Source organism: Rhinoraja longicauda, chromosome 22 (assembly GCF_053455715.1).
Source record: "Rhinoraja longicauda isolate Sanriku21f chromosome 22, sRhiLon1.1, whole genome shotgun sequence".
Classification (NCBI taxonomy): domain Eukaryota; kingdom Metazoa; phylum Chordata; class Chondrichthyes; order Rajiformes; family Arhynchobatidae; genus Rhinoraja; species Rhinoraja longicauda.
In genome coordinates this window covers 20,144,808-20,165,007 of record NC_135974.1, presented here as the reverse complement: position 1 = coordinate 20,165,007, position 20,200 = coordinate 20,144,808, and the positions used below count along the sequence as shown (strand labels likewise).

At 43.7% G+C, this 20,200-nt stretch overlaps 1 protein-coding gene across 1 annotated transcript; it reads right to left on the bottom strand.

Moving 5' to 3' along the window:
- Positions 1–14,975: 14,975 nt before the first annotated feature.
- Positions 14,976–18,986, bottom strand: LOC144604677 (troponin C, skeletal muscle-like). Its single transcript, XM_078419320.1, has 5 exons — positions 18,926–18,986; positions 17,924–18,067; positions 17,720–17,834; positions 15,195–15,331; positions 14,976–15,070 (listed from the first exon to the last, which is right to left on the bottom strand). Exons 1-5 carry the CDS (start codon positions 18,978–18,980, stop codon positions 15,039–15,041), a joined length of 483 nt encoding a protein of 160 aa, XP_078275446.1. The 5' UTR covers positions 18,981–18,986; the 3' UTR covers positions 14,976–15,038.
- Positions 18,987–20,200: the final 1,214 nt, after the last annotated feature.

Below are 20,200 nucleotides of genomic sequence, written 5' to 3'. Positions count from 1 at the left end.
TGAAAGACAGCGTCTTCAGATCGATGAAGAAATAAATGATAATGAAAACACTCAGCCAGAAAAGAAGGCAAAATTACTTGAAAATGATAATGTAACTGATGCAGCTGCTTCGTCATGTGAAGACATTTCAAAAGATATTGAAAAATGTGATCTTCCAGACTGTTGGACACAAGAAATGTACTTAAACAAAAAGAAAGAATATCCCTGGCTAATTGTTAAAAAGAGAAAACTAGGATGTAGTGTATGCAGCAAGTGTCATCTTGGACTTGAACGAACACAAGGCATTCATTTGTCTCGTGAGTGGTGCAGTGTTAATGTAGTAGGAGTGAGTGATGACAAAGCAAAACAGTTAATGAATTTAAGAAAAAAGATTTTTAAGCACAAAAATAGTGAAGCTCATATCAGATGCCAAAAAATTAATGAAACAGCTGAAAAAAAGCAATCGAAAATGTAGTGTATATGTCACTGAAAAAGGACGAAGCAAAAACAGGTCGAGTTTTTAGAACTGTATATAATTTTGTACACAAAGGTAGGCCCTACACAGATATGTCTTCTGATATTGAACTGCAAGACCGAAACGGCATCGACTTAGAGTACGTTCTACACTCTCGTATGTCATGTGCAGATGTTTCTCACCACATGGGGAACCAGATGCGAAAGACAGTGGTGGAAAATATAATTTCAAAACAATCTAAAATGTCTATTATGATTGATGAATCTACCACTATTAATGGGAAAACTTCTAGTAGTCTGCTTGAGAGCAGCAGTTGATGAATCTTCCCAACCTATATCAATCTATTTTGACTTAGAACATATGAAACGGTGCAAATGCAAAATCTATATATGATGGGCTTCTAAGTTGCTTACAAAGAGGTGGTTTTTCAATACAATACCTAAAAGAAAATATGATATCACTTGTAACTGATGGTGCATCAGTAATGTTAGGCCGAAATGCAGAGGTTGCAAAACTATTTCTTGATGATTTCTCTAATGCAACTGTTTGGCACTGTGCTAGTCACAGGCTTGAACTCAGTGTAGGTGATGCTATAAATTAAGTTGCAGGTTTGAATCATTTTCAGATATTTTGTGATAAATTGTATTCCTTATATCATAGGTCTCCTAAGAATCAGGATGAGTTAACTGCATGTGCTGAGGCTCTTCACTGTCAACTGGTGAAAATTGGTTGTGTTTTCGGTGTGAGATGGGTTGCTTCGTCTTACCGAACTGTAAAGGCAATGTGGCAGTCTTATATAGCTCTTTGGGAGCATTTTGGAAAAGCACGCTGTGATGCTTCAAGATCTGGTGCAAAGAGAGCAAAGTACGAGGGGCTGAAAAAAGTATTAGAGTCATCAGCTTTCGTAAATAATTTGGGCTTGTTGATGGACAGTTTGCTAGAGTTGTCTGAACTGTCACTTGAACTGCAGAACCGAAATTGTATACTTAGTAAAGCACATGAGGAAATTAAACAAACTATCAAGGTTCTTGAATGTCAAATAGAGAAGCCAGGAAAATTTTATACTCAAGTGGAGAAAGCAACAATCCAGATGATATTTAATGGAATAAATTTGAGAACTGGTGAAGTACCTACTATACATAGACAAAGGTTTTTGAGGAGTTTAGTCAATAATATGAAATCCAGGCTGCTTGAATCTACAACAGCTTCCAATGATAAATATAAAAAGTTAATTAACAAGTCGAAATATTTAGATATTAACAATATTCCAGAAGATTCACTTTTTACCTTTGGGGATAATGATGTAGAAGAAATGGCAGAACAATTTGGCTTCAATGGTCGGCTTTGTGTCAGAGCCTTCAGAGAATTCAAGGAATCTAAAGGGAAGATAGTTTCTGCAGATTTTCAGCAGCTGGTAATGGTTGTAAATACAATTCCGGTATCAACAGCAGAATGTGAAAGAAGCTTCAGTGGCATGAATTTCTGCATGTCACCACAACGTGCAAGACTTCAAACTGATCATCTCTCAACTCTTCTATTTATTAAGTTGGTGGGACCTCCTCTGTCAAAATTCAACCCCGAAGAATATGTGAGGACATGGCTTCGTTGTGGCAGAAGGCATGCTGAAGAAACGGCATGCAGAAAGAAAGAGGAGGAGACAGAAAAAAATTGAGATTATATACCATTATGGAACATTTTGTAATGTAAACATAGAGAGAGAGAGAGAGAGAGAGAGAGAGAGATGCCGGAAAGCAGCTATGACAAATAATTCACAATAAACCATATTATAAATACACAATAAACAAGTTATGCATTCTTGTACTCTTACATGGGTATGACCGCACATTAAAAAATCCCCCCCCCCCTTCCCACCCTCAGCCTCACGGACCTTAGAGTACCCCTAGTTCCTAAAACCCATTTCCATCACTGCTTAAAATTAGATAATTCCTTGTTCATACAGCTGGGGTGTAAGCTACCCAAGCGAAATATGAGATGCTGTTTCTCCAATTTGCATGTGGTCTCACTCCGGTAATGGAAGAGGCCCAGAACAGAAAGGTCAGTATGGGAATGGGAAGGAGAGTTGAAATAGCAACCGGGAGATCCCATATGCCTAGGTGGACCAAGCATAAGTGTTTAGCGAAACGGTCGCCGGGTCTACATTTGGTCTCTCCAATGTACAGGCGTCTGCATCGGGAACCTGAAAGGGCTGTCTGTCCCTGGATGGAGTTGAGAGACAAGGTATAAAGACAGGTCTTGCATCTCCAGAGATGCTGCCTGACCTGCTGAGTTACTCCAGCACTTTGTGTCTAACTGTAGTTGTACATACATTCCATCATATAAACTAGGAAACAATCATCTTGTCATCCATTCGTATCGTAGACCAGAATTGTTTTGTAGGCCAACAGCTTTAGTTCCTTGTTTCAACATTCACACCACAAAGTGGTTGATGAAAAGTTGGACAGACCACGATAATTTAAAAGAAAAAGTCGTAATCGTTAAAACATGTATTATTTGAGGTGTGGGAGAGGGTATTGATGGAATGAATGATGATCGGTTGTTTCCCCAAGTGGGGATGTGTAAAACTAAGCAGCATGGTTTTCCAATAAAGAGTCACTTATGTAAGGAGATCAGAAGGGACATAGATCTGATGAGTAGTTATAGTCTTTCCCCGGGTTAGGTGTATCAAAAAACTAGAGGACATAGATTTAAATTGAGAGCGAAAAGTTTTAAAAGGTACCTGAGGTGCAATATTTTCACACGAAAGAGGCGAGTGCATGGAATGAATGAATGAATCCGTTTATTGGCCAAGTATGTGCATATACAAGGAATGTGCCTTGGTGCTCTGCTCACAAATGACAACACAAACATACAGTCAACAATTAAGAATAAAGCATAAACACATCAAAACAATAAGGATACAACATTATGGTCTAAACATGTGGGTGAAAATAAACCAGAGCAAAAAAGAGACTGCAGACTTTGGTTATTGAGTAGAACTACTACTCGTGGAAAGAAGCTGTTCTGCTATAGATGAACTACTATAGGAAGTGGTAGAAGGGGAAATGGATAGGAAAGGATTGGAGGGATGTGGGTCAGGCACAGGTAAGTGGGAATAGTTTTGTTATGCAACTTTGTTGGCATGGATAAGTTCGGCCAAAGGGTTTGTTTCCGTGCTGTATACATCTGACTCTGCGATGAAGAAGAATTTCAGTCAATGTAAAATTTGGCCATCTCGGGGTGGTATCATTGAAAATTCATAGCAGAATTTGAGAATCCTTCGAACCACAGAGAATTCAAGGATTGAGGGAAGAAAGCAAGAAAGTAGTGCTAAAGCCATAATTGGATCAACCAGTATCATAGTGAAAGGGAGAGCAGGCTTGATTTTCGCCAAAACCTGTTCTATTTCTTACATATTTTTATGATGTTCAGCACAACCATCATTCTAAATGCAATAAATTCTGGCAACTAACACAGGCATCATGAGGTGCTGGAGGTCATCTAGTCCATCTGAAGTGTATTCCAGTATATTCTGGACCTTGCATATATCTAACACTACCATTATAGTCAAAGTCGGGCACCAATTTGGATCAATGACTGTGGAGGGGCATGTTGGAAACTGCATCCAAAAATGAATTACCAACTTGACAATGCTGCAACAAAGGCCCACATATATGCCAAAGAGCAAAAAACTAACTGCTGAAGGAACTCAACAATGTAACGATATTTAAAAAGACATTTGGACAGGTACATGGACAGAAAAGGTTTAGAGGGATATTGGCTAAACACGGACAGGTGGGGCTAGTGTAGAGGGTGCAGCGTGGTCAGCATAGGCAAGTTGGCCCGATGAGCCTGTGTCCATGCTGCATTACTCTGACTGTAACAGGTCAAGCAGCATCTATGTAGAGAAAGGAATTGTTGAAGGTATTGAATTGGTATAAATAAGAGGAGAAAGGATTGACCAAAGGACCAGGTATAGAGGGATACGGGGAATGGAGGGATATGGGTCACTTGCAGGCAGCGGAGATGAGTTTAACTTGGCATCGTATTTGACACATGCTGTTGGCTGAAGGACCTGTTTCAATGCTGGGCAGGTGGAGCCAGGAGGGGGGAAGGGAAGAATAGAGATCCAGAGAAGAGAGAAAAGTGTTGGAAATGGTCCAAGTGATGGTGTGGATATTACTAAAGAAGTAGATAAAATGATAAGTCCCATGTGAGTGCACATTTCATCACGACCTGGTTCGGCAACTTGAACGCCCATGAAGGAAAGAAAATAACAGAGAGTGGTAGACACTGACAGGTCATTCATATGCACTGACCTCCCCACCATTGAAGGAATCTATAGGAGATGTTTCCTCAAAAAGGCAGCCAATATCATCAAAGACCCACACCAGCCTAGCCACGTTCCCATTTCTCTCCGAATATCAGGAGGCAGGTAAAGGAGTCTGAAAATCATCACCAACAATTTCAAGAATAGCTACTTCCCAGCAACCATTAGGCTCGAACACTACACAACACAAACCTCAGCAACAATGAACACATTGACTGTGTCTTTGGTAGCACTGTGCACTTCAGTATTTTTGCACTAGTATTACGGTTGTTGATTTATTTAATTTAAAACCTGTTAAGCTGCTGTAAGTAAAAAAATTATTGTTCCATTGTCACTACACAAGACAATTAAACATTCTTGACTATTGACATCTCCCTTGCACTCCATTCACCTTGATAAAAAGAACACATATGTCAGGATGTGTCGGAAAGAACTGCAGATGCTGGTTTAAATCGAAGGTAGACACAAATCCTGGAGTAACTCAGCAGGACAGGCACCATCTCTGGAGAGAAGGAATGGGTGATGTTTCGGGTCGAGACCCTTCAGACTGATGTCAGGGGAGTGGGCGGTACAGAGATAGACTGTAGTCGGAGACAGTAAGACTGGTGAGAGAACTGGGAAGGGGGAGGGGGATGGAGAGAGAGGGAAAACAAGGGCTATTTGTTAAAGAAGTCAATGTTCATGCAGCTGGGGTGTAAGTTACCCAAGCAAAATATGAGGTGCTGTTCCTCCAATTTGCACTGGGCCTCACTGACAATGGAGGAGGCTCAGGACAGAAATATCAGTGTGGGAATAAAGTGCTGAGCAACCGGGAGATCAGGTAGGTTAAGGTGGACTGAGCGGAGGTGTTCAGTGAAATGATCGCCGAGCCTGCGCTTGGTCTCGCCGATGTACAGGAGTTGACACCTGGAACAGCGGATACAGTAGATGAGGTTGGAGGAGGTGCAAGTGAACCTCTGCCTCACTTGAAAAGACTTGGGGTCCGTGGATGGAGTTGAGGGGGGAGGTAAAGGGACAGGTGTTGCATCTCCTGCGGTTGCATGGGAAAATACCTGGGGAGGGGGTGGTTTCGATGGGAAGGGACGAGTTGACCAAGGAGTTGTGGCGTGAACGGTCTCTGCGCAAAGCAGAAAGCGGTGGAGATGGGAAGATGTGGCCAGTAGTGGGATCCCGTGGAAGGTGGCGAAAATGTTGGAGGATTACATGCTTTATGCGATGGCTGATGGGGTGGAAGGTGAGGACAAGGGGGACTCTGTCTTTGTTACGAATGGGGGGAGGGGGAGCAAGAATGGAGCTGCAGGATATCGAGGAGACCCTGGTGAGAGCCTCATCAACAATGGAAGTGAAGAACCCCTGTTTCCTAAAGAATGAGGACATCACTGATGCTCTGGTTTGGTGACATAAAATGCTGGAGTATCTCAGCGGGACAGGCAGCACCTCTGGAGAGAAGGAAGGAATTCACTTGGACCATCTCCAACATCTCCCTACCATTTCTAGATCTCACCGTCTCCATCACAGGAGACAGACTATTGACCGACATCTACTACAAAACCCACTGACTCCCATAGCTATCTAGACTACACTTCTTCCCACCCTGTTGCCTGGAAAGACTCTATCCCCTACTCCCAATTCCTCCATTAACGCCGCATCTGGGTCCGGGGTGAGGTTTTCCATACCAGGGCATCGGAGATGCCCTAATTCTTTAGGAAACGGTGGTTCCACTCTTCCATTATGGATGAGGCTCTCACTAGGGTCTCCTCGATATCTCGCAGCTCCGCTCTTGGTCCCCCTCCCCCATTCGTAACAAGGACAGAGTCCCCCTTGTTCTCACCTTCCACCCCAGAAGCCATTGCATACATGGAGGCCCAGTGCAAATTGGAGGAACAGCACCTCATATTTCACTTGGGTAGCTTACACCCCTGCGGTATGAACATTGACTTCTCCAATTTCAAGTAGCCCTTGCTTTCCCTCTCTCTCCATCCCCTCCCTTTTCCAGTTCTCCTACCAGTCTTACTATCTCCGACTACATTCTATCTCTGTGCCGACCACTCCCCTGACATCAGTCTGAAGAAGGGTCTCGACCTGAAACGTCACCCATTCCTTCTCTCCAGAGATGCTGAGTTACTCCAGCATTTTGTGTCTACACATGTCAGAATGTTGTTCACTGTTCACTATTCTGCCTTCAACACCATAAAAATGGATAAACTCATCTATAAACTCCCGGACTCTGGCCTTGGGACTGCCATCTGCAACTGGATTTTGGACTTCCTGACCAGCTGAAGGAGAACTGATCATAACATTTTCTCCACCCTAATTCTCCAAATTTGTGCTCCTCGAGGTTGTGCACTCAGTCCAATGCTCTACTCTCTTTGCGGCAGCACAGTGGCGCAGTGGTTGAATTGCCTCCTTACAGCACCAGAGTCCTGGTTCGATCCTGACTACTGGTGCTGTCTGTACAGGGTTTGTACGTTCTCCCTGTGACCACGTGGGTTTTCTCTGGCTACTGAGATGAGGAAAAACTTTTTCACCCAGAGAGTTGTGAATCTGGAATTCTTTACAGTGGAGGCCAATTTACTGGATGTTTTCAAAAGAGAGTTAGATTTTGCTCTGAAGGCTAAAGGGATCAATGGATATGGGGAAAAAGCAGGAACGGAGTACTGATTTTTGATGATGGAACGGAGTACTGATTTTTGATGATCATATTGAATGGCGGTGCTGGCTCGAAGGGCCAAATGGCCTACTCCTGCACCTATTTTCAATGTTTCTACTCCAGTTTCATCCCACATTCCAAAGACGTGTGGGTATGTAGGCTAATTGGCTCTGTATATTGTCCCTAGTGTGTAGGGTAGAACTAGTGTTTGGGTGATTGTTGGTCAGTGTGCTGTAGGACCTGTTTCCACGCTGTATCTGCAAACTAGACTCTACGTTCTCACATGATACCATTGTTTTTGGTTGGATTAACATCAGTGATGAGCTGGAGTAGAGAGAAGAGATTGGTAACCATGTGACATGATGTCAGGATAACAAGTAGCCCTAAATGTAAACAAGACAAACAAGTTGGCTGTTGACCTGAGTAAGCAAGGGGTTAACACAATTCTGTCCTCATCAATTGAGCAGCTGCAGAGATGGTCAACAGCTTTATGTTCCTAGGCATCCATATCACCAGCAATGTAACCTTGTCCCTTCATACTGATATGGTGATCAAGGATGTTTTATTTAGCATATTTACTTTTTGCAGCATTTAAGGATGCTCTTGTACTTTTACAGATATGTTATAGAAAGTATTCTAATGTGATGCACCTAAGCCTGGCATGGCATCTGCTCTGCCCCTGACCACAAGAACCTTCAGATTGGTGAACACAGCCCATTTCATCACTGGCTCTTTGCTTCCTTCCCTTCAGTCCATCTTCAGTTAGCCTGACATCGGTGGTGGGGAAGATGCTGGAGTCAATTATTAAAGAGGTAATAACGGTGCATTTGGATGGCAATAAAAGGATAAGTCCAAGTCAGCATGGATTTATGAAAGGGAAATCATGTTTGACTAATCTTCTGGAATGTTTTGAGGATGTGACAAGTAAAATGGATGAAGGGGAGCCAGTGGATGTAGTGTATCTAGACTTTCAGAAAGCCTTTGATAAGGTCCCACATGGGAGATTGGTGAGCAAAATTAGAGCACATGGTATTGGGGATAGGGTGTTGACATGGATAGATAATTGGCAGACAGGAAGCAAAGAGTAGGAGTAAATGGGTCCTTTTCAGAATGGCAGGCAGTGGCGAGTGGAGTGCCGCAAGGCTCGGTGTTGGGGCCGCAACTGTTTACCATATATATTAATGATTTGGATGAAGGAATTAGAAGTAACACTAGCAAGTTTGCGGATGACACAAAGCTGGGTGGCAGTGTGAACTGTGAAGAGGATGTTAGGAGGTTACAGGGTGATCTGCACAGGTTGAGTGTGTGGCAGATGCAGTATAATATAGATAAATGTGAGGTTATCCACTTTGGTGGCAAAAACAAGGAGGCAGATTATTATTTCAATTGTGTCAGGTTAGGTAATGGGGAAGTGCAGCGAGACATGAGTGTCCTTGTACACCAGTCACTGAAAGTTGACGTGCAGGTTCAGCAGGCAATGAAGAAAGTTAATGGCATGTTGGCGAGAGGATTTCAGTATAGGAGTAGAGGTTCTTCTGCAGTTGAATAGGGCCCTGGTAAGACCACATCTGGAGGATTGTGTACAGTTTTGATCTCCTAATTTGAGGAAGGACATCCTTGTGCAGTGCAGTGTAGGTTCACGAGATTGATCCCTGGGATGACGGGATTGTCATATGAGGAAAGATTGAAAAGACTAGGCTTGTATTCACTGGAGTTTAGAAGGATGAGAGGGGATATAAAATAGAGACATATAAAATTATAAAAGGACTGGACAAGCTGGATGCAAGAAAAATGTTCCCAATGTTGGGTGAGTCCAGAACCAGGGACCACAGTCTTAGAATAAAGGGGAGGCCGTTTAAAATTGAGGTGAGAAGGAACTTTTTTACAGAAAGAGTTGTGAATTTGTGGAATTCCCTGCCACAGATGGCAGTGGAGGCTAAATCACTGGATGGATTTAAGAGATAGATAGAGCTCTGGGGGCTAGTGGAATCAAGGGATATGGGGAGAAGGCAGGCACGGGTTATTGATTGTGGATGATAAGCCATGATCACAATGAATGGCGGTGCTGCCTCGAAGGGCCGAATGGCCTCCTCCTGCACCTATTTTCTATGTTTCTTGGATATATCATTACCACATTTATGTTTTCCCTATTAGCTTCATTCAAACAGCAATTTTATTGCACCCTGATGAATATGACAATAAACAGATTATTATCTGAATGGTGTCAAGTTAGGAGGAGGGGGAGTTCAACGAGATCTGGGTGTCCTAGTGCATCAGTCAATGAAAGGAAGCATGCAGGTACAGCAGGCAGTGAAGAAAGCCAATGGAATGTTGGCCTTCGTAACAAGAGGAGTTGAGTATAGGAGCAAAGAGGTCCTTCTACAGTTGTACCGGGCCCTGGTGAGACCGCACCTGGAGTACTGTGTGCAGTTTTGGTCTCCAAATTTGAGGAAGGATATTCTTGCTATGGAGGGCATGCAGCGTAGGTTCACTAGGTTAATTCCCGGAATGGCGGGACTGTCGTATGTTGAAAGGCTGGAGCGATTGGGCTTGTATACACTGGAAACATATAAGATAATTAGGGGATTGGACACATTAGAGGCAGGAAACATGTTCCCAATGTTGGGGGAGTCCAGAACAAGGGGCCACAGTTTAAGAATAAGGGGTAGGCCATTTAGAACGGAGATGAGGAAGAACTTTTTCAGTCAGAGAGTGGTGAAGGTGTGGAATTCTCTGCCTCAGAAAGCAGTGGAGGCCAGTTCGTTGGATGCTTTCAAGAGAGAGCTGGATAGAGCTCTTAAGGATAGCGGAGTGAGGGGATATGGGGAGAAGGCAGGAACGGGGTACTGATTGAGAGTGATCAGCCATGATCGCATTGAATGGCGGCGCTGGCTCGAAGGGCTGAATGGCCTACTCCTGCACCTATTGTCTATTGGCTATAATCTAAATATGACCTCCTTTGGATGGGGGGAATGGAGATGACCAAGTTCACACTCCTTGAGAGAAGCAACTTTTACTTTTAGAGTTGGCCTCAGCAGTGTATACTGAAGCCCTACCCACAGGACAACCTTCTGGCAAAAGGCCCGTGGAACAATTTTTTAATTTCTTCAGTTGAAAATATTCAAATAAATTTAAATAATGAATAATTTAAATTTAGTTAATAAATATTTTAAAATATTTTAATTAAAACATCATAAAATGAGAGCAAATTAAGTAAAATAAGTAAGCCACTTAAATTTACATTTTATAGGTTCGGTTGAATGGGGTTGCAGTTCTTACGTGGGTAACCAATGCACTTTGCATAGATTCTCACCACAGCTTATCAATGCTCCAGTTAGTGATGGAACTGGTCATGAGACCAGCAGCAGAGCAGGTCAGATGCCCCAACATTTAACATCTGTTGACAGCTCGCTAAGGGAAATGATTGTCGTGCGTCCGGTCTGGGGATCTTGCTGCGGGGAGGGGGCTTCACCATCACTGAGGTAAGGGAGGTGGTGGGGGGGCGTCTCTTGGTGGTGGATGTAATGTACCGTGGTTCTCCGCTCCGACTGATTAATGTGTATGCCTCACCCAGGCGGAGCGAGCGGTTGGCCGTCCTCCAGCAGCTCCCACCGCTGCTGGCCACGTCTAGACCGCTCGTTCTGGCCGGTGACTTCAACTGCATCATCGATGCGGCAGGACAATCCGGCAGTGCCAACCACAGACTGGACGGCACCTCCAAACTCCTGGTGGAGACGGTCAAAGATGCAAAGCTGCGCGACGCCTTCAGTGACCCTGCAGGCGGGGCCCAGCCGCGGTTCATCTGGTCAGGACCGAACGGTTCAGCCCAGTCCCGGATAGACTTCCTCTTCACATCGAGGGCCGTCACGGTCAGACACACCGACCTCGCGCCGGTGTTCTTCTCTGACCACTGCCTCCTTCAGGCCACCTGTCACCTACAGGAGGACCGGAAGGCGGGCAGAGGGACGTGGAAGTTAAATGTGGAGCTGTTGACCCCGGAGAACGTTGAGGAGCTAAAGAGGGACAACGCATGTTGGAGAACTGTGAGGCCCCTCTTTGACTCCCCGACACTCTGGTGGGAGGCAACAAAGGAGAACATCAAGAAGTTCTTCGTCTCCAAAGGTGTTCAGAGAGCAAGACAGGGTAAGAGGGAATTGTGTCAACTCCAGACAGATTTGCAGCAACTGCTCCTTCTGCAGAGGAGAGGGGTGGATGTGAGGGAGGAACTGAGAGAGTTGAAGGGCCGGCAAGCTTGGCTCTTTACCTCTGAATCCTCCAAGATCATCTTCCGGTCCAGGGTCCGCCATGTTGAGCAGGATGAGACGTGCTCACGTTTCTTCTTCCATAAGGTTCACAGGGGGAGCTCTGTGATCAAAAGCCTTAGGGAGGAGGACGGCTCGGTAACATCCTCGCAGACAGACATGCTAAAGATCTGCTGATCCTTTTATAAGGATCTGTACGATAAAAAGACTACAGACTGCACCGCCTCCCAGAACTTCCTGTCCTCCATCACGGAAGTCTTGGACGACAGCAAGCGGGAGAGTCTGGACCAACCACTGACCCTGGAGGAGCTGACTGGCTCCATCCGTTCCATTGACTCGAGTAAAACTCCCGGAGGCGATGGCTTACCGGCAGAGTTGTACTTGGCTCTGTGGGACTGGGTGGGCTCGGGCCTGCTGGAAGTGTACAACGACATACTTCTAGCCGGCAGCATGTCAGACTCTATGAGGAAGGGCAGCATCACCCTGATCTACAAGCAGAAGGGGGAGATGAATGACATAAGGAATTGGAGACCCATCACATTGTTAAATGTAGACTACAAGATCCTGTCTAAGGCCATCGCCAACCGGGTCAAGTCTGCTCTGGGACAGGTGATCCACCCGGACCAAACCTGTGCTGTACCTGGCAGGAAAATCTCAGACAGCCTGGTGCTGCTGAGAGACACCATTGCCTACGTGCAGGACAGACGGGTGGATGCCTGCCTGGTCAGCTTGGACCAGGAGAAGGCCTTCGACAGGATATCGCACACATACATGAGGGACATGCTCTCCAAAATGGGCTTTGGGGAGGGAATCAGGAAGTGGATACAACTGCTCTACACCGATATCTGTAGTGCAGTCCAAATTAATGGGTGGGAATCAGACAGCTTCCCCGTCAGGTCTGGAGTCAGGCAGGGTTGCCCTCTCTCCCCTGTCTTGTTCGTCTGTTGCATTGAACCCTTTGCCGAATCCATCAGGAAGGATGCGAGCATAAGAGGAGTGACATTGCCAGGCAGTGGGGGCACTCGGGTTAAGGCCTCCCTGTACATGGACGATGTCGCCGTCTTCTGCTCGGATCCAGGGTCGGTCCGCAGACTGATCAGCGTCTGCGACCAGTTTGAGTTGGCCACGGGGGCCAGGGTAAACCGCAGGAAGAGCGAGGCCATGCTCTTTGGCAACTGGCCCGACTGATCTTCCATCCCCTTCACAATCAAGCCTGACTTCCTGAAGGTACTGGGGATCTGGTTCGGGAAGGCTGAAGCATGTAACAAAAATTGGCTGGAGCGGATAGCCAAGGTGGGGAAGAAGCTGGAGCTGTTGAAGCAGCTCTCCCTCTCCATCACGGGGAAAAACCTGGTCATCAGGTGTGAGGTGCTCTCGGGGCTGCTGTACTTGGCGCAAGTGTGGCCCGCCCCTCCCTCCCACGCCAAGGGGATCAACCGGGCCGTCTTCCGCTTCATCTGGGGGTCGGCGATGGACCGGGTGCGACGAGCCACAATGCACAAGTCGGCAGACAACGGGGGTAAAAGCGTGCCCAACGTCGCCCTCATCCTGATGGCCACCTTCGTGTGTGGCTGCATCAGGCGGAGCATAGAGCCAAGGCACGTGGGCACCGAATGCCACTACCTGCTGAGGTTCTACCTGTCCCCGGTGTTGCGAAGGATGGGCCTGGCGCAGATGCCACACAATGTGCCAGTCAGCTGGACATTGCCGAACCATCTGTCGTTTGTGGAAAGGTTCTTCCGGACCAACACCTTCGACCACATGTCCATCGGGCAGTGGTCAGCACGGAACGTCCTGCAGGCACTGCAGGGGAATGACTCCATGGATCCTGTGGCGTGGTTCTCAGAGCAGACCGCCCAGCTTGTCTGGCAAAATGCCTCATCGCCAGAACTCACCAACAAGCACCAAGACATGGCTTGGCTGGCGGTGAGGGGAGCCCTCTCAGTCAGATCCTTCCTGCACTGCCGGAACCTCACTACCGTCGCACGATGCCTCCGGGACGGCTGCTACGGAGAGGAGACGGTGGCCCACCTCTTCACAGAGTGTGGATTTGCCAAGAGAGTCTGGAGAGGTCTGCAGGGGTCCCTGTCACGATTCATTCCGAGCAGCTCCGTCACAGAGGACTCTGTGATCTACGGACTGTTCCCAGGGACGCATTCGGAGACCGACATCGAGTGCTGCTGGAATGTCATCGACGCTCTTTGGTCTGCCCGAGCTTTGTTGGCCTCCCAGCGGAGCGAGATGTCCGTCAAGGAATGTTGCCGACTGGCCCGCTGCAGACTGCAGGAGTACGTGCTGAGGGACGCACTGAAGCTTGGTGCAGCCAACGCTAAGGCCCTGTGGGGGAGGAGCACAGTCTAGGGTCCTTCCGCTGCTGGACATGGGGGGGCAGGGTGTGGTGGAGAGAGACGCCCCTCCAAATAAGCCAAATAAGGGATACTGGGTAAATGTCTAAATGTAAGTAAATGTCTAAGGGAATGTCTGTATCGAGGGTAACCTCCGGAAATGTCGGATGGGCTTGTTTAAAAATATGTTTTGTGAATGATATTTATTATTTGAATAAAGTATTTTTTTTAATATAAAAAAAGCTCGCTAAGGGTAAACTCAATCTTAATGGATAAGTTCATATTTGGAACTTTCAATCGAAAGTTTTCAGTACACACACCTTTGGAGTACCATTTTTTCTACTTCAAAATTCAATTCAAATGCCTAATACTTTGTCATAAGCATGAGAAAATGTTCATAAATACTGGAATAGTGTTCCACAGTCTGTGAAATACATAGAGCAGGCAACCGAGACCTCTGGAAAGTTGCAATTGAACTTCAACACCTCTTGATAATTGAGAATAGTAACCTAGAAAATGTTAAGCATGTCATGCATTCAATAAATGTGACAACAACTGACTCAAAAAATTGACATTAGCTTTATTAGGAAACGGCTTGGAATATATGGTACTTTGTTCTAGGCTGCTGGCAAAATCATTAAGAGTTTCATACATAGAATTTTGCTCCTTCCTATGTATGAGTGAATTGCAACAACTATACTAGCAATCTTGATGTACAGCATTAGTCATGTCGAGTTGACTTTGCATTCAATGCAGTGATCACGTTCCTTTCTGATGTCTAATCAATTAGCTGCAGTGGGGCATGAAAAATGTCTTATGAGATGCAGCATAATGAACTAGTCATTGCAATTTATTTAAATGATTAAAGGTTGTCATCTTGAGGCAAGGCCAAGCCAAAAACCAAAAGAAGTAATAGATTTTCATTATGAGATAAAAGGTGACATTTTAAAAGGTTCCTTAAGAAATGAGACGCCGACAGTTGTTGGGGAATGTTAGTCGTTTACTGGACATTTTCCATCATCTTCAACCATTCTGGAAAGAACAGAAGGAAAGAAAAAAGGTGTGTTTAAAAAATGCTTAATTTACATAGTAGAAAGAAATTAAATCTTTCAGCCAGAATTGTATTCATTTATATAATTTTGATATTTGTACACACCGTCAAAGTCTAGTTTTCCATCGTTGTTTTTGTCTCCCTCCTTCATGAGCTCATCAATTTCTTCTTCTGTAACATTTTCTCCACCACTCATAATTATCTGCTTAAGCTCATCCCGCTCAATGAAACCATCAGCATTCCTGTGCACAAGATAAATATTTAGAGAAGTATGTTAGCATGGATTAAGTCTGGTTGTTTTAGAAAAGAGAGTCTCAATAAATGAGTAATTTGCTCCAAAGAATGCATATCCAACTTGTCTAGCTATTTGTGATAGCATGATCCTCTCATCCAAGCAACTAACCTCATGAATCTCTTCTGGACGACTTCCAATGCAAGTATTTCCTTTCTTAAATAAGAGACCAAAGAAGGCTAGAAGGGTATAATTAGTGGTGCCCAAGGTACTATTCGTGGCTCACAATTATTCACTATCTATATTAATGACTTGAGAAGCAGTAAAGGGTTAGATATCCAAGTTTTCTAAGCACATGAAAATAGGTGGGAGGGCATGTTGTAATGAGGATATTTGGACCCTGCAGCAGGAAATAGAAAGATTGAGTGAGAGTGAAAATCTGGCAATTGGAGTTTAATGTAGTGTGAGATCAGCCACTTTGTGTGAGATCAGCCACTTTAGATTTAGTGTGAGATTTAGCACCAGATTTAGTGTGAGATCAGCCACTTTGCTAAAAGGAATTAAAAGGAGAACTGTTATCTAAATGCAGAGGATTCAAAATAATGCAATTTAGATTTCTTATGCATGAATCACAAAATGTTAGCAGGCAGGTGCAACTGGAATTTGGGTATGTAGCTTTTATGCAAGAAGATTGGTGTTGAGAAGTAGAGAAGCGTTGTTACAAATGTAAAACATGTTGGTGAGGTCATACCTAGAACACTGTATACAGTTTTAGTCCCTTACTTCAGAAAGAGTATACTCACATTGGCAGTAGTTCAGAAGAGATTTACTGGACTAGTTTCTCAGATGAAAGGATCATCCTTTGGCAAACAGCCAAAGAAGTTGAATATTTATTCTCTGGAATTTAAGAGAATGAGGGGTGGCCTTACTGAAACATAAGATCCAAAGGAGGCATTTACAGGGTACATGTTGAGATGTTTTCACTCATAAGAGTCTTGAATTAGCAGACATGGTTATAAGATAATGAGACAGTCATTTGAACTGAGATACATTGGAATTCCTTCTTGCACAGGGTAGTCAGTCTCTGGAATTCTCTATTCTGGAGAATTGTAAAGACTGTATCACTGGAGGGATTCAAAGAGGAGCTATATATATTTTTGAAAGAATGGGGAATTGAGAACTACAGAGAACTGGAATAGATGTGCTTAAACCTAGGGCAGATCGGGCATAATGATATTGAAGGTTGAGACTGGCCTGAAGGGGCTGGTGTTGCAATGTTATTTGCCTTGGAAGTTAACAGATGAGAAAAGACCCAGGTCATCTCACTTGAGCTCTCGTAATCACATGACACAGCGATAACAGAGTCAATGGTTAAGCATATTAATATTTTTTACCTATTATTCTGCAACTAAACCTGGACATTTTTACTAGCATAATCCAGTGATGCAGAGCTTGGAAAATATAGATTTAAAGTCAATGTTACATCCATGCATGTTATATTTGTTATATCATGCTGGAAGTTACTGAAATTAGTCATCCCAAAATATTATGCCTTCTGTTCTGACAGAACATAGCACCCATATTCTTGGTATTTCACATGGTTATTTATTGAAGGATTGATGAATATATGATGAATACTGAAAACCCATTTGTTAGCTTTATGGCAGTAGAAAATCTATCTCAGTGATGGAAATGTAAAATAAGTCATAAAGTGCTTGATATGTTGGAAACCAAAGAATCATTTAAGTCTCTCAATTGTCGCACATAATACGTTCTTTTCCAGCTATGTCTTATATCAGAGATGACCAGCTTTCAATACCTGGGGCACCAGCTGTTCCCCAGAACAATAGCAATCTAGCAACCGAGCAATCCAATCTTCACTGGTTATAGTATTTCCCCATCATTCTGTCTTTTGATGGAAAGAAGGGTTTAAAATGCTCCCAACAATTCATAACCTGTCTGAATCAGTAATGCAGAGTAATGGAAATGTGAATTTATACATGGCTCTGGATGCTTCATGTTATTCACACATGCAATCCATGGAAGAGATGCTTGCACATAACATAAGATATTTATTATTGAGCTTTAATAAAAAATTGGATGCAACAAAGGTAATTCTAGATCATTCAGTTTTCAAGGATCAGGTAAAATACCAATTCTCATATTGGTTTGGACCCACATGATTAATGAGGCAAATATGTTTTCCCTCAGTTACTTATAACGTTCCTATATGAAATTATGACAATGTCTTTTTTCCCAGTGACCATGGGCCAACATCTTTCTCTTCTTGGTCAGAGAAGCAACAAGGAATTTAGAAATCTAAAAATTCATATTAAGGCAGCAAGAGATATTCTGCTAAAATTAGGATAGTACCAGGGAATTAAAAAGTCAAACTCACTGATCAAATATGCGAAAGAATTCTGCCAACTCTTCTTCAGATTTGCCTTTTGCCTCTTCCTTCATTTGGCGCACCATCATCACCAAGAACTCTTCAAAGTCAATGGTACCACTTCCTGAGATAAATAGGCAATTATAGTAAAACAACTTGAGGAAAAAGAGCATGTTTGCAAGTGCTAGGTGCTATTGACAATTACAATCTTACCATCTTCATCCACTTCCTCAATAATGGCATCTAATTCTTCTCTGGTTGGAGTTTGCCCCAGGATTTTCATGACTTGTCCCAACTCCTTGGTGCTGATGTCACCACCACCATCCGCATCAAACATGTCGAATGCGGCCTTAAACTCTACGGAGAGAAATGCAAATGATTGGGCCACATCATTTACTTTGTTCCAATGGATTATTGAGCACAGTGGAGACTCAAGAGGGAATGCACATGCTGGAATCTGGTGCAAAAAACAAACCCAGTCAGTCAAGCAGCATCTGGAGAAGCAAAGGTATAGTCGATGTTTTGGGTTGCAGCAGGACTGACAATGTAAAGGGAAATGACCACTTTAGGAATGCACATTCTTGCACATTTTGCAAGTTCAGTAATTAAATTGGATTTGCCCATCTGTTCAAATCTTTCTCTTGGTGCTTCATTCAGGAAGGTGTCAAGAATATTTCATTGTGTCAAGCTCTTTAATACAACTAACTGGTCATGAGTAGTCTCATCTGACTTTTGGTTTCAGACACCAAATTTGGAACTTTCCATGCTTTCCATTGGCAATTGATGGTTCTAAAAATCTCTCCATCAACTCATTGAATAGTAAGAATATCTGAGCCAATCTCTATAAATGAAATCATAAAGCACCTTTGATTTGAAATTTTCTTGAGACAATTAAAACAAACATTGACTTTGTTATTCTCTTTCAGATGTTGCCTGATTACTGAGTACTTCCAACATTCCTTCTGATAGTTCAGCATTCTTTCAGTACTTTACTGAGGTGGAGCATAAGGCCACATCCTTCTGACAGATGATGAAAATGCTATCCATAGTCTGAAGCAAAAGGTTCAAGATGTTAATGCACTAATTCCAACAATTCTGATATCATGCAACACCACATGAAGTGTGATTCAAAGCATCCAACCTGAAAGTGCAATCTGTATTACTCTTGAATTATAATTAAAATATTTAGACAACTTTAATTTCTCTTCCACTCACCAGCGATCATTTCCTCGCTGAGGTAAGACCTCGCATCTGCTTGTTGTTCCGTCATTGGCTGAAAGAGAAGGGAAACATTTAAAAAATATTGTCTACTTGGTGCATCTTGAGATGTGCATACTTGATTCAGAGCCTTCCGAGCTAGAAATAATCTGCACATTGATATTCCAAGTAAGATAAAAACAAATCAACACAACTGATGCATTGCTTTTTAAGCATGTGTTCTGATGCCAATGTGAAGTTTCAGAAGTGTTTCAAAGGCCAAGAGCAGCACAGTTGTGCAGTCAGTACAGCCACTACCTCACGGCGAGAGATCTGGATTCAATCCTGACCTTTGGTATTGTTTGTGTGGAATTTGGATGCTCTTGCAGTTATTGTATGGGTTTCATCCCGATCATTTGTTTTTCTCACACATCCCAAAGACATAAGGGTTGGTAGGTTAACTAGCTGCTGTAAATTGTTCCTAATTCATGGGTGAGTGGTAGAATCTCGGGGAGAGTTGATGACAATATGCAAAGAATAAAGAATGAGAATAATTTAGTTTAGTTTAGTTTAGAAATACAGAAAGGAAACAGTCCCTTCAGCACACCATCCACACTGGCATTCGATCACCCATTTACACTAGTTCTATGTTGTCCCACTTTCTCTTCCACTCCCTACATACTAGGGGCAATTCACAGAGTCCAATTAACCTTTAAACCCGCAAGTCTTTGGGATGCAGGAAGAAACCAGAGCACCCAAAGGATACTCACACGGTCACAGGGAGAATGTGTAAACTCCACACAGACAGGATCAAACCCCGGGTCTCTGGCGCTGTGAGGCAGCAGCTCTATCAGCTGTGCCACTGTGTCATCATTAAGCAATGGGATTGGTATAAATGCCTGGTTGGTGGTCAGCATGAACTCGGTGGGTCAGACTGCCTGTTCCTGTGCTATATATCACTGGGACAAAGAGACATTTATGCTCAACTCTGGTGGATCGAATATCCATTAAATACCTATGTTGACCTTTATTCTACTCCTTTGCCTCAGGTTGTTTGAATGCCATTTAACTCTGCTCTCATTGAAAAGAAACGAATGATTGCATGAAGCCACGTTGAACAATCAAATAGGAGGTGATCTCTTGAATCTTTATTCTAGGTTTATCCAGCAGTAAAAGTTATCTGGTCATGCTCCTCTACACGGCAAGTGGCTGCAGAAGTCAGGTGAAGTTCTTTGTCTGATCTCCTCCCGAAATATTCAACTATTGTTTTACTTTTTTCAGATGCTAATGAGA

Bases quoted from the DNA above. Each gene is read 5' to 3' on its own strand.
- LOC144604677 (XM_078419320.1), bottom strand. From the start codon at position 18,980: ATGACGGAACAACAAGCAGATGCGAGGTCTTACCTCAGCGAGGAAATG. The intron at 15,332-17,719 runs GTGAGTTTGACT...TCTTGTGCACAG, and splicing joins TTCTTTCGCATATTTGATCA to GAATGCTGATGGTTTCATTG. The intron at 15,071-15,194 runs GTGTGTACAAAT...TGTTCTTTCCAG, and splicing joins TGGAAAACTAGACTTTGACG to AATGGTTGAAGATGATGGAA.